Raw genomic sequence first — 12,720 nt, 5'->3', positions numbered from 1 at the left:
GAGGTGACTGTCCCATAAATATGCCTGTTGAGTTAGCACACTGGCGTTAAGACTGAGTCCTTCTCTGCCCCGGCCACGTACTCCGGCCACGTACTCCTCGGAGAAGGGGCATATGCATTTTATGCATTTTTTCCTTGGAGGGAGGCGGGTGTCTACAGATCGAAGCTTCAGGCATCCAGCTGTGAGAAATGTCTTTGAAATTCTGTGTTTTATCTCAATGGATTTTTGCATTCTACTCTATAATTAGTTGAAATATGTAAAAACTTCAGGTCTAAAAATGGACTCTCCAGGGAAATGTATCATTTTCATCCTGCGGGTTTGGATATCCCCAACCACAGTATTTTGAACTGATAGTACTCGACTCCCTGGTGGGTTGTGAAATCAGCTTAGTGGGTGTTACCTTCTTTTTTCTTTTCTTGCTTTTTTTTCTTTAATAGAACAGAATGGAAAATAGTATGTTGCCTACAGAAAGTATTGTTTCATCACATTTTTGTTGTGTGGATATATATTTACAGATGTGATATATATGTATTGTGTACTGAGTCCCATGGTAAAATCTGTTTCTTACTGAGGTTGCCTCAAAAAGTTTGAATGCACTGCCTTAGTCTAGGAATATTAGGAATCCAGACCAAGAAGTGCAGTTGTCCAGCACAAATCATTTAAGAAATGTTCCAATTGTCTTAAAGCCCTTTAAGGTTAGTCAGACCCAGGAGTTTTGAAGATTCCTTTGTTCTAGAGTGGGGAGAATTCGGTTTAAGAAATGACTCAGATTACCTAAAATAATTGGAATTGATGGTATGAATTCACATAGAAATAACTGATTGCAGCCAAATCTTACAGGAACATGGGTGGGAGAAGTGGACTTGCTTCTAAATGCAAAGTAGTTTCACTGATGAGATCACTTGTTAACCTTTTAAGCAGCTGGAACTTGTGCTTCTTTCTATTCAGGGCTGCTCTGTCTTGTGAACTCTGCATGCTAACTTCTGTGTTTTCTTCCACTGCCTTCTGTTTCCCTGGGAACCAAGAACTCCGTCTCTTCCATTTAAATTCCAGAGAGAGGACATGATTGGTTCAGCTCATTACCATCATCGCTCAAGTGAAGGGCTCATACTAAACCTGCAGATGGGCCGAAGCTTCTGCTGGCCTGAACCCCCTGCGTTGGTTGATGAGGAAGTTAGTGGAAGTTATTTGAAGCTGGAACTGTCCACATCATAGGAACATTTAACTTGCTGTGAGCATTGACAAGTTCAGTGACATCTGATTTCTAATTCCAACATAGTTTTTTAATTCCCAGGGGTAATATACAAAACTTCCTTTTTTTCCCTACCATTGAGAAAGAATGCTTGTTTTTTCCTGAAAGGACATTTGTGACATTATTTTACCTTTTTTACATGGGAAAGAGTACCCCTAAATGAAAGTAGACATGAAAGTGTTTAGTTTTTTAAGTGTTTGTTAGAGGATGAATGGAAAAGAACTAGACTCGTCTTCTTCTTGGAGTAGCCAAACCAGACTGATACGTTATGTCTCACGTGGGTATTGTTCAAATCAAACAGTGCAGGTTTGGGGATAGAGGCCAAGGTCGTTTCATTGTGTGGTCGTCTTGTTGGAGTCCAGAGGACAGATCCTGCTCGTGTGGCGGGGGGCCTGGTTTCCTCGGCAGGTCCTTACTAAGCCTGCCCTCAGCGTCTTAGTATGAGGCCATCCTGGGGAAGGCAAATCCCGGACTGGGATGAAAGAATCTCCCCTCGCTGAAGCCAGGGATCAGTCTGGCCCAAACCTGTGGTATGGAGTTGCATGGAGTGCTCCCAGGAGAGGGGCGTGAGGCCAGCCAGCCTAAGTCTACGTAGGGAGGACATGCGTGGCGGAGGAGGTTGGCTCCGGAAGGAGCTCTGAGGGCAGGTCCAGGCTGATGCAGTAGTTGTAAATTGTTCTCAACTATTAGGGGCTGAATGTGCCCTCCCCCCCCCAAAAAAAAAAGATATGTTGAAGTCCTAACCCTCTCAGAATGTGATCTTATTTGGGCATAGGGCTGTTGCAGAGTTAATTATTTGAGACCATACTGAAGTAGAGGGGCCCCTAATCCAACATGACTGGTGTCCTCAAAAGAGAAGAGACACAGGCACACAGACACAGAGGGAAGACAGCCCCGTGATGAGAGATTGGAGTGATGCTGCCACAAGCCAGGGAATGCCTGGGCTCACAGAAGCTGGAGGAGGTGAGGAGGATCCGCCCCTGGAGACTTCAGAGGCAGCGTGACCTTGCTGACACCTTGACTTGGGACTTCTGGCCTCCAAAATAAATTTACTTTATTTTAAGCCACCAGTCTGTGGTACGTTGTTACAGCAGCCCTAGAAAACTAACACATCAACTATAAAATTCTCAAAAAATTTTCATTAAAAGTTCGAGTCTAGTTTCTGCTGGGCTGTGGAAGAAATGGGCCTTCTCCGCAAGCCCCCAAGCCACAGTGCACCTGATAGCAGCTTTCGCCAGCAGAGGAGCTGCAGTGCCCAGCAGAGCAAGTCTTCTGAGGGTCACATGGCTGGAGCAGAACTCCTGTGCCAAAGCCTGCGCGATGACAGCACGTGGGGAATGCTCAGGAAGACGCAAGAGGCCAATTCCTTACAATAAAACAAGGGATGGCTCATGCCAGTGAGGCTTGGGTTACCTACGTTCTGCAGATGTGCCTTAGATGTGGCATTTAGTCACAGTGTTCATGGCCACCGAAGGATGTAATTACCGGTGAGGGACATGTTCACTATTGGTTCCTCCTCCTGTGTGAAGGGTTGTCTCATTGTTGGAATTTCTTTCATTGGTGTGCAGAAAAAGAATAGAACTTCTATTTTTAAAACATTTTTATTTTACAAATAAAGAATTGAGCTTTACTAATATGTAACGTATGGACTGACCATGGCACCCTCATAGCCTGTATGACAAGACAGATGGTGCCGGGTCATGACTGGTCTGAGAGGTATCCTGGGTGGCACTTCCACAAAAGGGAGGGGTTGGCATTAGTGCCCTCACTGTTTTGTGCTCAGAATATTATACTGTATTGCTTTTCATGCATCATCAGGTTCTGAGGAATTACAGAATCTACTACGTAAGTTCTGTTAAACTAAATTAAATCTAACAAAATGGTCATTGGTCTTTGAAGATTCCTTCAAAGAAACCATGAATTAATGATGAGAATAAAAACACAACATGAGCACACACTAAGAAAAATGGGAAAGCCATCACCTCTTCCTTGAATGAGCTCTTTATCAGCTACATTATAGGCAAACCCGATAATCTACTCACATGACAAAAATTTTTACAGAAACGTAAAAATTAACAAGAGTATTTAAAATACGGATTCGTATCCACTAGCATTAATGATGACTACGTGTAATTAGACCTTGATATTAGCTCATGAAATAGTAAGTATCCCGTAACAACTAAGCATCCAAAACACTACGGAAGAAGTTACAAATTTTTCTGCAACGTTTTTTATTTTTTTCCAATTTCAAGCATGTATAAAAGTTAAGAGATTGGTACATTGAGACCCAGGCTCATCATCTATTTCATTATTTACCGAGTCATGGACTATCCTGTTGCATTTTCATATGAATTTTAGAATCTGCTTCACTTTCTACAAAATAACCTGCTGGGATTTTGACGGGCACTGTTTTGAATCTATAAATCGACTTTAGGAGGATTTATATTTTAGCAACATCGAGTCTTCAGACCCATGAGCAAGTATATCAATTACTCCATTTATGTAGGTCTTCATTAATTTCTCTCAGCAATATTTAGTACTTTTCAGTGTACAGGCTATACATATATTTTGATGCTGTTCCAAATGGGATTTAAGTTGTTTTTAATTTTTGATTGCTTGCTGCTAGAAATACAATTGATTTTTGTATCTTTAAAATTTGCGAAACTCATTTATCACTTTTAGTTTTTTTTGTGTGTGTGTGGATTCCATTGGCTTTTCTACATAATCATGTAATTTTTACTTCTTTTCATTTTGGATGCTTTTTATCTAGTTTTCTTGCCTTATTGCACTGTGATGCTGAAGAGAAGTGATGAGAGCAGATATCTTTGGTCTTGTCCTTGATCTTACAGAGGGAGCACTCCACATTTCACCATGAAGTATAGTGTTTATTTGCCCCAGGACAAGACACAATTGGCTCAGACTCCCAGACTTTAGTAAGAGATATTTGTATCTTCAATCATGAAAAAAGAAACATTGAGTGGTGTGTGTTTTATTCCAGAAACGGTCTCTCACCAAGGCAATGCCTTTAGTTCTGAAGTACCCCCTCCTAAAATCTAGTCTCAGACAAGCTACCCTACTTCCTGTGCCGTGAAGGCCAGCTGAGGACCGGGTGAGCTAACAGGTGGTGGGGGCTCAGCCTGTCCTCTGTCCTTTTCCATTGCCTTCCCTCTTTTCTCTTCTGGGGTTGGATTAAATGTCTGATTCTGTCCTCAGTGTGACATACAGTATGTAATTTGATACTAAACTTTCAACCGTGTTTTCAAATTATTCTGATATTTTACTTTTCCCTGAAGACTTTCATAATAGTGGTTCCTATCTTGTAGCTTGTTCCTTAATGTGGTTTTTGTTAAAGTTTTCATTTCCAAGGAAAGGCCAACTTTTCTTTGATTTTGATGGAGGAAAGATTAACTACATGAATCTTTTGAAATTAAAGGAAGTCAACCAAAACACAAAGATGAAAGGTGTGTCAGATGCTTCATTGAACTAAAAGGTTTCCATCCTGCAACTTCTAAAGCTGGGAAGGCTCTTACTGCTTGACCTTGAAGGAGAAAAAGAAAACCAACCAGAAGAAAAGAAAACCAACTACAGTTGATTTTACTTGTTAACAGGAGAAAGAGGAACAGCCAGCTGGAGAAGAACCAATGAAAAGCCTTAGAGGCAGCTCTTGGCTGGAGGAAGAAAGTGGTCTGGCCTCAGCATGCTGTACAGAAGTCTTCCCTGGACTGGTCAGAGCCAGGCTTGGTCTAAGCTCCTTTGTTGGTTGGATGTCAGCAGGACCAAGGTCGGGGTCAAACAGGAAACTTACATCCAAATGGATTGGATGTAAATACAAAAAAAGAAAAAATGGTGATGTGCCCAGATAAACTATAGGAAAGAAGCCAGCTTTAATTTATTGTGTACAAGAAATTTTGGCTGTTAATTTCTTTCCATGAGCATACAGTTTTTAATGCAAGCATAAAATTAGCCAGCTGCCTATAGTTCAAGAAAATTTGTCCTTCAGTTGCTATAAACAGTAAAAATATTCAAATAGGACAATTTTTTTACATGTAAAATATTTTTCTTTTTAAATTTATTGGGGTAACTTTGGTTAATAACATTATATAAATTTCAGGTGTATAACTTTATGACATCTGTCTAATCTAGTGTGTATTCACCACCCTAAGTCTAGTCTCCTGTCACCATATATTTGACCCCCTTTACTCTCTTTGTCCTTCCTGCACCCTGTTACCCCTCTGGAAACCACCATACTGTTGTCTGTATCTATGAGCCTATTTTCTCGTTTGTTTGTATTTTGTTGTTGTTGTTCATTTGTTGCTTTCTGTTTTATATCCCACCTGAGTGAAATCATTCGGTTTTTGTCCTTTTCTGACTTACTTCATTTAGCATGATACTCTCAAGATCCATTCATCTTGTTGCAAATGGCAATATTTCATCTTTTTTATGGCTGAATAGTATTCCATTGTGTTTACGTACCACATCTTTATTGATTCATCCATCAAAGGACACTTAGGTTGTTTTCATGTCTTTGCTATTGTAAATAATGCTGCAATGATCATGGAGGTACAGATATCTTTATGAATAAATGTTTTTAAATTTTTTGGGTAGATACCCAGAAGAGGAATTGCTGGGTCTGTGGTAGCTTAACTTCTTGAGGAACTTCCATACTGTTTTCCATAGAGGCTGTACCAATTTACGTTCCCACCAGTAGTGTACAAAGGTTCCCTTTTCTTCACATCCTCTCCCACACTTGTCATTTCTTGTCTTATTGATAATAGCATTGTGGCAGTTGGTATCCTATTAGAGGTGGTATCCTATTGTGGTTTTGATTTGCATTTCCCTAATAGCTAGTGAAGTTGAGTATCTTTTCATATATCTGTTGGCCGTTTGTATGTCCTCTTGGGAAAACTGTCTCTTCAGGTCCTCTGCCCATTTTTCACCTGGATTTTTTTTGTCATCGAGTTGTATGAGTTCTTTACATATTTTGGATATTAGCCCCTTATTGGAGATATTGTTTGAAAATTTCTCCCATTCATTCAGTTGCCTTTTTGTTTTATTGATGGTTTCCTTTGCTGTGCAGCTTTTGAGTTTGATGTAATCCCATTCATTTATTTTTGCTTTTATTTCCCTGGCCTTTGGGGTCAAGTTCACAAAAACCCCTCTGAGACCAAGGTCCGTAAGTTTAGTGCCCGTTTTCTTCTATGTATCCTATTGTTTTGGGTTTTACATTCAAGTCTTCGATCCATTTTTGAGTTAATTTTTGTGTATGGTGTCAGTCTAGTTTCATTATTTTCATGTGGTTTTCCAGTTTTCCCAACACCATTTATTGAAGAGACTTTCTTTTCTTGATTGTATGTTTTTGGCCCCTTTGTTGAAAATTAGTTGCCCATATATATGTGGGTTTATTTCTGGGATCTTAATTCTGTTCCATTTGTCTGTGTGTTTTTCTGCCAATACCATACTGTTTTGATTACTGTAGCTTTGTAGTACCATGTTTCCCCAAAAATAAGACCAGGTCATATATAAATTTTTGCTCCAAAAGACACATTAGGGCTTCTATGTTCAGGGGATGTCATCCTGAAAAATCATGCTAGGACTTATTTTCTGGTTAGGTCTTATTTTTGAGGAAACACGGTATAGTTTGAAGTCAGAGAGTGTGAGACCTCTGGCTTTGTTCTTTTTTTCTCAGGATTACTTTGCTATTCAGGGTCTTTTGTGGTACCATACCATATATAATCTGAGGATTTTTGTACTATTTCTGTGAGAAATGCCATTGGGATTTTGATAAGGATTACATAAAATCTGTATATTGCTTTAGGTAATATAGGTATTTTAATAATGTTAATTCTTCCAATCCATGAACATGGAATATCTTTCCTTTTGTGTCTTCTTCAATTTCTTTCAACAATGTCTTGTAGTTTTCAGTGTACACGTCTTTCATCTCCTTTGTTAAGTTTATTGAGGTATTTTATTCTTTTTGTTGTTAATTATAAATGGGATTGTTTTCTTCATTTCTCTGATATTTGTTAGTATGTAATTTTTAATTTTGTATATAAATATTGCACCCTGCAACTTACTGTATTGTTTCTAAAAGTTCTTTTGGTGGAGTCTGTAGGGTTTCTATATATATAATCATGTCATCTGCAAATAGTTAACAGTGAAACAGGAGAATTTTGGGAATAAGCTTTGTGCCCTGGGTGAGAAATGGATTACCTTATAGAACTTAGCTTAGTAATACATACATTCAGAACTGAAATATTCCACCCTGATTAGGAGTGTAGCTTTATCTCGGTGTTTGCTGAGATGTAGACGCTCATGAGTAACTTGCCAGCTAATATTAAATAAAGGTCATTAGATTAATACAATCTTTAGACATGAATTAAATTATGTCTGTAATTTAATAAGAGGGTGCCAAAAAAATGTATACACGTTTTAAGAAAGGAAAACTGTATTAAAATTGTAATACTCACTATATATTGATAACAAAAGATGAATACAAGTCATGTTTGACTTCTGCAATCACAAGAGGTGCTCAAAGTGGTTACCATCAGCGTCCAGACACTTCTGATTATGGCGAACTACTACTTGAGCAATGCGGACCAAAGTGTCCACTTGTAGACATTTTGGCACCCTCAGTGTGTGTGTGTGTGTGTGTGTGTATGTATGTACATATACATACATACATACATATATGCATACATGCATATATATTATATATATATATAATATATATGCTGTGTCATATTTGACCTAATAAGAATTGAAAAAATTGACATCTAAGCACAAGGAAATCTACATGGCAATTTTTAATATGTTCTGTTTAGTAGAAAATTTAGTAATCAAATCATTAAGGTTTTTTTCTGATAATGGAGCAAAGGATATGAGAATTCATGTTCTCCTTTATTTGGAGAGAAATAATCTAAGGGGGAAACTGCACGAGGAATTTTAATATATGCTGAAATGCATGGTATTTTAAAGAACTTTTTTAACAAAATGGTAGACAGTAAGATTTATTTTAATTTTTCAATCTGAAAAAACAAACAAACCCCAAAACAAAAAACCAAACTATATTCATATATACAGTGTCAACATTTTCAGAGCACTTACATTAGGAAACATTGTTTCTCTTCAACTGTATGACAATACTGTATATGCCACAATAAGATTTAGACAAACGATTGCATCAGCAGTCATACAGACACCATGATTTTACATTTCAGTACACAAGAAAAAAAATAGACATCTTCCCGGCACTTTGTTTCCTCAAACCGCTGCCTGTGCGCAGTCCAGCAGAGCGGGCTTCCACACATGCTTTTAGAAACTTCAGCTTTGAAATCCCAACAGCGGCTATTTTAGAAGTCACATCCTTTCCAGATCCAAACTTAAATAATGAAAAATTTGCCATTTAAAAATAACAACCAATGGTTTATTAATGGGCATGGTGACATTTACCCACCAAAAGATGTGTAAAAAAATTGCATGAAAGTAAAAATAAATAAAGCTGTTGTAAAGCAGTCTCGTTTACACGACAGTTCAGAACACTTAGACATAAAACTGTCATTAAAGTTTTAAAAAGTAATTATTTATCTTCAAATTACAGCTGTTCAATGAATCTAATGAAAACAAACTGATTTGGTAAAGGTTCAAAGATGTTCACACGCTAGCTCAGTGTCCGTTCACACAAGTCCACGCTCCCGCTGCGATGGGCAGTAGTGATGACATAGCGCTGAGTTCTGACATAAGGCACTAGATCTGAATATGCCACACACTCGCCTTATGTCACATTACCTGTTACATACCAGTGAATTCTTTGAAATGAAAAATGATCAAACATTTCAGGATACAGTGCACTTCAATGACATACAGCATTCGAAAACTTTCAGACAAAGGTCTGAAAACAGTCTTTTAATGCAAGCCCGAATCTTCACACACAGTCTTTCCTTTCTTTATGCTTAGTTTCCACATCACTGGAAGAAACACCCATCACTAAACCCTGATATACATTCTTAGCCATTTTCCTCTCTTCTGTTGTGGTCAGTGTTCAGGAGGCAAAGCGTGACCCAGAATCTTTGTTCAGGTTCTTCTACAAGGGCTTGACCGTTCACAGCGGTCATTCCGTTTCCGGCTCCTTTTGTTTGGCACCTGTCAGAGGGAAAATGAAAAGTTTCAGAGCACCGTAAAACTCTGCTGCATGCCCTCCCTGACAGCAGCAGTGGTTCTCCACCTCGGTGGTTTCTACATACCTAGCAGTGTCTCAGTAGGACGCTCCAGAGGCTGGTGGGGATGGAGAGGTGGGCTCCAAGCTCCCCAGCCACACCTATCATGACTGCAGCATGCTTTTAATCCATTATATACTGTAATTCTAAATACGCAGGATTTAATTTGGGAAAGAGAAGGGTTCTGCTAAAATATTTTAAAAGAAATGCATTCACGTTTCAGTGAAGGTGCAAAGTATTCCCATTGCACATACTTGTAAAAGTGTAAAAAGAAGCATCAGAACGTGTTTCAGGATAATTGCATGTAACACCTACTCCTATCTGGCCAGGATATTTTAAAATGGGTTGGTAGGAACTGCTACCATTTTTGTCATCACAGCAGCTTCTGTCCTATTTCTCATCAGATACCAGAAGACACAGACTTTTGCAAAAAGGGGCTAATAAAAGGGGCTACAAAATTGTCGCTGCCACCATCACTGCTTACGCACTGGTTGCATGTGTAGACACTCAGGTTCATTTGGACAGTGTGAGTACCTGGCCGGGCTCTCCAGGCTGGACCACCCCCCGCTTGATGCTCACACCAGGCCAGCTCCCGTGCCCCGTGCAGTCAGAAGGAGCTGCTGATGCGATGGCAGTCCCTGTGTTCCAAGAGAGCTGTCCTCGTGTTACCCAGTCATTCAGAGCGCGGAGCACTTTCCCAAACGAAGAGCGTTTCGCACATGGTGGTACCCTATCTTTATGACATCATCTCTGGTAACAGACACTTCAGGTGCTAGCTGCACCACAGGTTCCTCCCTGCCGAGCGGCACTGATGACTGATTTGCTGAAATATCAATCTGGATGGACGTTTCAACTCATCCAGCCCAACGTTCCTATGGTTTGCAACACGAAGGCACAGCAAGGCTAGAGAACTTGTGCACTGAGTCTGCGATGCACAGAGCATCCTGGGGGCAAGGACAGACGAGCTGAAGTTAGCCCGACCCCACTGGGCAAACAGTGCCTGGGCCCAGGGCCAGCGCCCGGAAAAGGGGTGTCATTTCCTGAAGGTGCCAGATTAGATGCCCGTGGGGGTGAGGCCTCTTCCTAACGTGCCTGGTTGGCTGTAAATGTGATCCCTCCGGGTTGCTCCTGCTCGACGCCGCTGTGAGGTCGGCCACTGTCAATGTGCATCCGTGGTCAATGCCTATAGCATCCCCTGGACGGACATAAGCAACCTGGCCTTTCTTCTGCTCAGAGGTGTTTGGATGAGGCCCCGTTTATGGCTGTGAACAACCTGACATTCACCTCGGCATTTTATGACATTTCATCATTCTAAAGATGACATGTGTTTCAAGTTCTCTAATATCTGAAGTTTTAAAGTGGCTGCAGCAGGGCCATGTGTAGTTTCTGATTCAGGAGATGTGGGGTGGGCCCCTCAATGTCCATTTCTAATGGGTCCTCGCTGCCGCGGCTGCTCTGGCTCCACTGCAGGCAGGCCGTTCGTGTTCTCAGCTAATGGGATGCTTTCTCACCGGAGACGGGGCTTCCTTAGGTTACAGGTCGATATTAAAACTACTCTTAGCTGGTCTGATTTCTGAACGTGAGAAAATCAACCCCGTCGTGCACGTACACTTTAACGCTTAACTTGCAAGTGCACGGCACTCACTCTCCCGTCACTCAGCCTCCCATCTGGGCCTCGGTCTTGGCTGTGGTCTGCGCGGCCCAAGGCTGCATTGTTTGTACTTAATAGGGGTGGGGAGAGGGCGGGGGAAGGAGAAAGGAAGGGAGGGCTGGTGGTTTTAGGACCCCTTCAGCCCAGCCCACTATTAACTGTGTGACACGGCGGAAACCCCAACTCCGCCTTCCCCAAGTCCCCTCCTCCCCAAGCCCCTCCTCCCCGCTGCACTCGACTGTGACCTGAGGGCGAGCTCTGAGTGAATGGGGCAGAAAATGAGGTCCGCCATCACTGTTTGGTAGTTAATGTAATTTCCATATACTACCAACGAAAAAGTTTGTGTTTAGGTCTTTTGTTTTGTATCCTTAAAACACTAGAAAGCTTATTTTCTTTTTAAAGGGTAGATGAAGGTTTCAATAGTTAGAACCTAAAGAATTTCCCTCCTGTTTTCCAGTTAGTCCTAAAAATATAGCAAAACTGAAGAGATCTTAGCTTTTTAATGGAAAAGGTTACGATGAACAAGGCAGTGAATCCTCGATTGTCAGGGCGCTGATACAACGCTAAGTCAGAATACTTCCCATAAGCTTTTCTCTCTCATCCCACAGAAGAGGAGAACTTTAAAACCACAAAGAAAATGCAAATGGTTTACAGAGGATACACAGAAAGCCAGGACTTGTAGGTGGGAGGTGGAGACACAGCTGCCTGCTGTGCTCTGCAGTCCTAACTCGGTGTGGGGAAGGTGAGAAGGTGAAGGTCAGAAGCTGGCGACCCTACCTGGGGGTGTGAGGATCAGAGCTTGCAAGATATCAGACAGGGAAATAATACCCACGATACTGTCTGCTTCATTTACCACCACCAGCCGATGGACCTGCAAACGAGAGAAAAGTGGGCCATATGAGAACGTTTACATAAAAAGTTTTACAACGCGTGTTAGAAAAAACTCTCTTTCGTATACTATAGAATGAATCCATCCCACAAATGAGAGAAAGTCACAGCGTATAGAACCCTATAAAGGTCTTTGGCTCTAATGTTGAAACAATGCTGATTTGCTCGACTACTTTTAAGGAAAACTAGCCAGCCCTGTCCTGGTGAGTTTTCAAGTTTCAAATACTAGTATATGAAAGACACAACTCAAAACATGAAGTACAATGTAGACATAATATTCTCTTAAACAGTTTTAAAATTTTAAAAGTATCCGTTTCTGGTAAGTATCAGATACTGTTTTACGTGGGAAAGAAGGTCAAATGAGTACTGAAACTAAGTAATAGGTTACTGCCCTTACAATGTTTTTTATTTTTTAATCGTGTCTTTTCTCTATGAAGTTCTCTATTAAGTTATATATTAATAACAATATTCAAAGGAGAAATGAACTATCATAAAGTGAAATGGATTATATTCATATCTCTTTTTTTACTCGAAAGTCTTTTATAAATGAGCGGAAGTTTTGAGGTATTACTATACCAAAGCATCCTTAAAGCAGGACAGGAATGAGAAAGCAGCACGCTTCACAGATTTAAAGCTTTAGAACTTGCTTCCAATTACCTCGGAGGGCAAACACAATGGAGGGCATAGGAAGGAGATGGAAAGAGGGGGAAATGGTT

At 40.6% G+C, this 12,720-nt stretch overlaps 1 protein-coding gene across 6 annotated transcripts in view; it reads right to left on the bottom strand.

Annotated features, from left to right (window-relative positions):
• Positions 1–8,230: 8,230 nt before the first annotated feature.
• The window catches only part of PRKAG2 (protein kinase AMP-activated non-catalytic subunit gamma 2), a 195,027-nt gene continuing 190,537 nt past the window's right edge, over positions 8,231–12,720 (bottom strand). For 5 of the 6 annotated variants that reach the window (XM_033099142.1, XM_033099143.1, XM_033099144.1 and 2 more), the window contains 2 exons: positions 11,894–11,987; positions 8,244–9,391 (listed from right to left, as the gene is read on the bottom strand). In XM_033099142.1, coding sequence (XP_032955033.1) covers positions 9,360–9,391; positions 11,894–11,987 — 126 coding nt within the window. In that variant the 3' untranslated portion in view covers positions 8,244–9,359. Of the gene's footprint in view, positions 9,392–11,893; positions 11,988–12,720 lie in introns of all 6 variants that reach the window. The other variant, XM_033099145.1, reaches the window with a different exon arrangement.

This window comes from Rhinolophus ferrumequinum, chromosome 26 (assembly GCF_004115265.2).
Source record: "Rhinolophus ferrumequinum isolate MPI-CBG mRhiFer1 chromosome 26, mRhiFer1_v1.p, whole genome shotgun sequence".
Taxonomy (NCBI): Eukaryota; Metazoa; Chordata; class Mammalia; order Chiroptera; family Rhinolophidae; genus Rhinolophus; species Rhinolophus ferrumequinum.
Note: the sequence above shows the minus strand (reverse complement) of the source record. Positions and strands in the feature narration are given on the sequence as shown.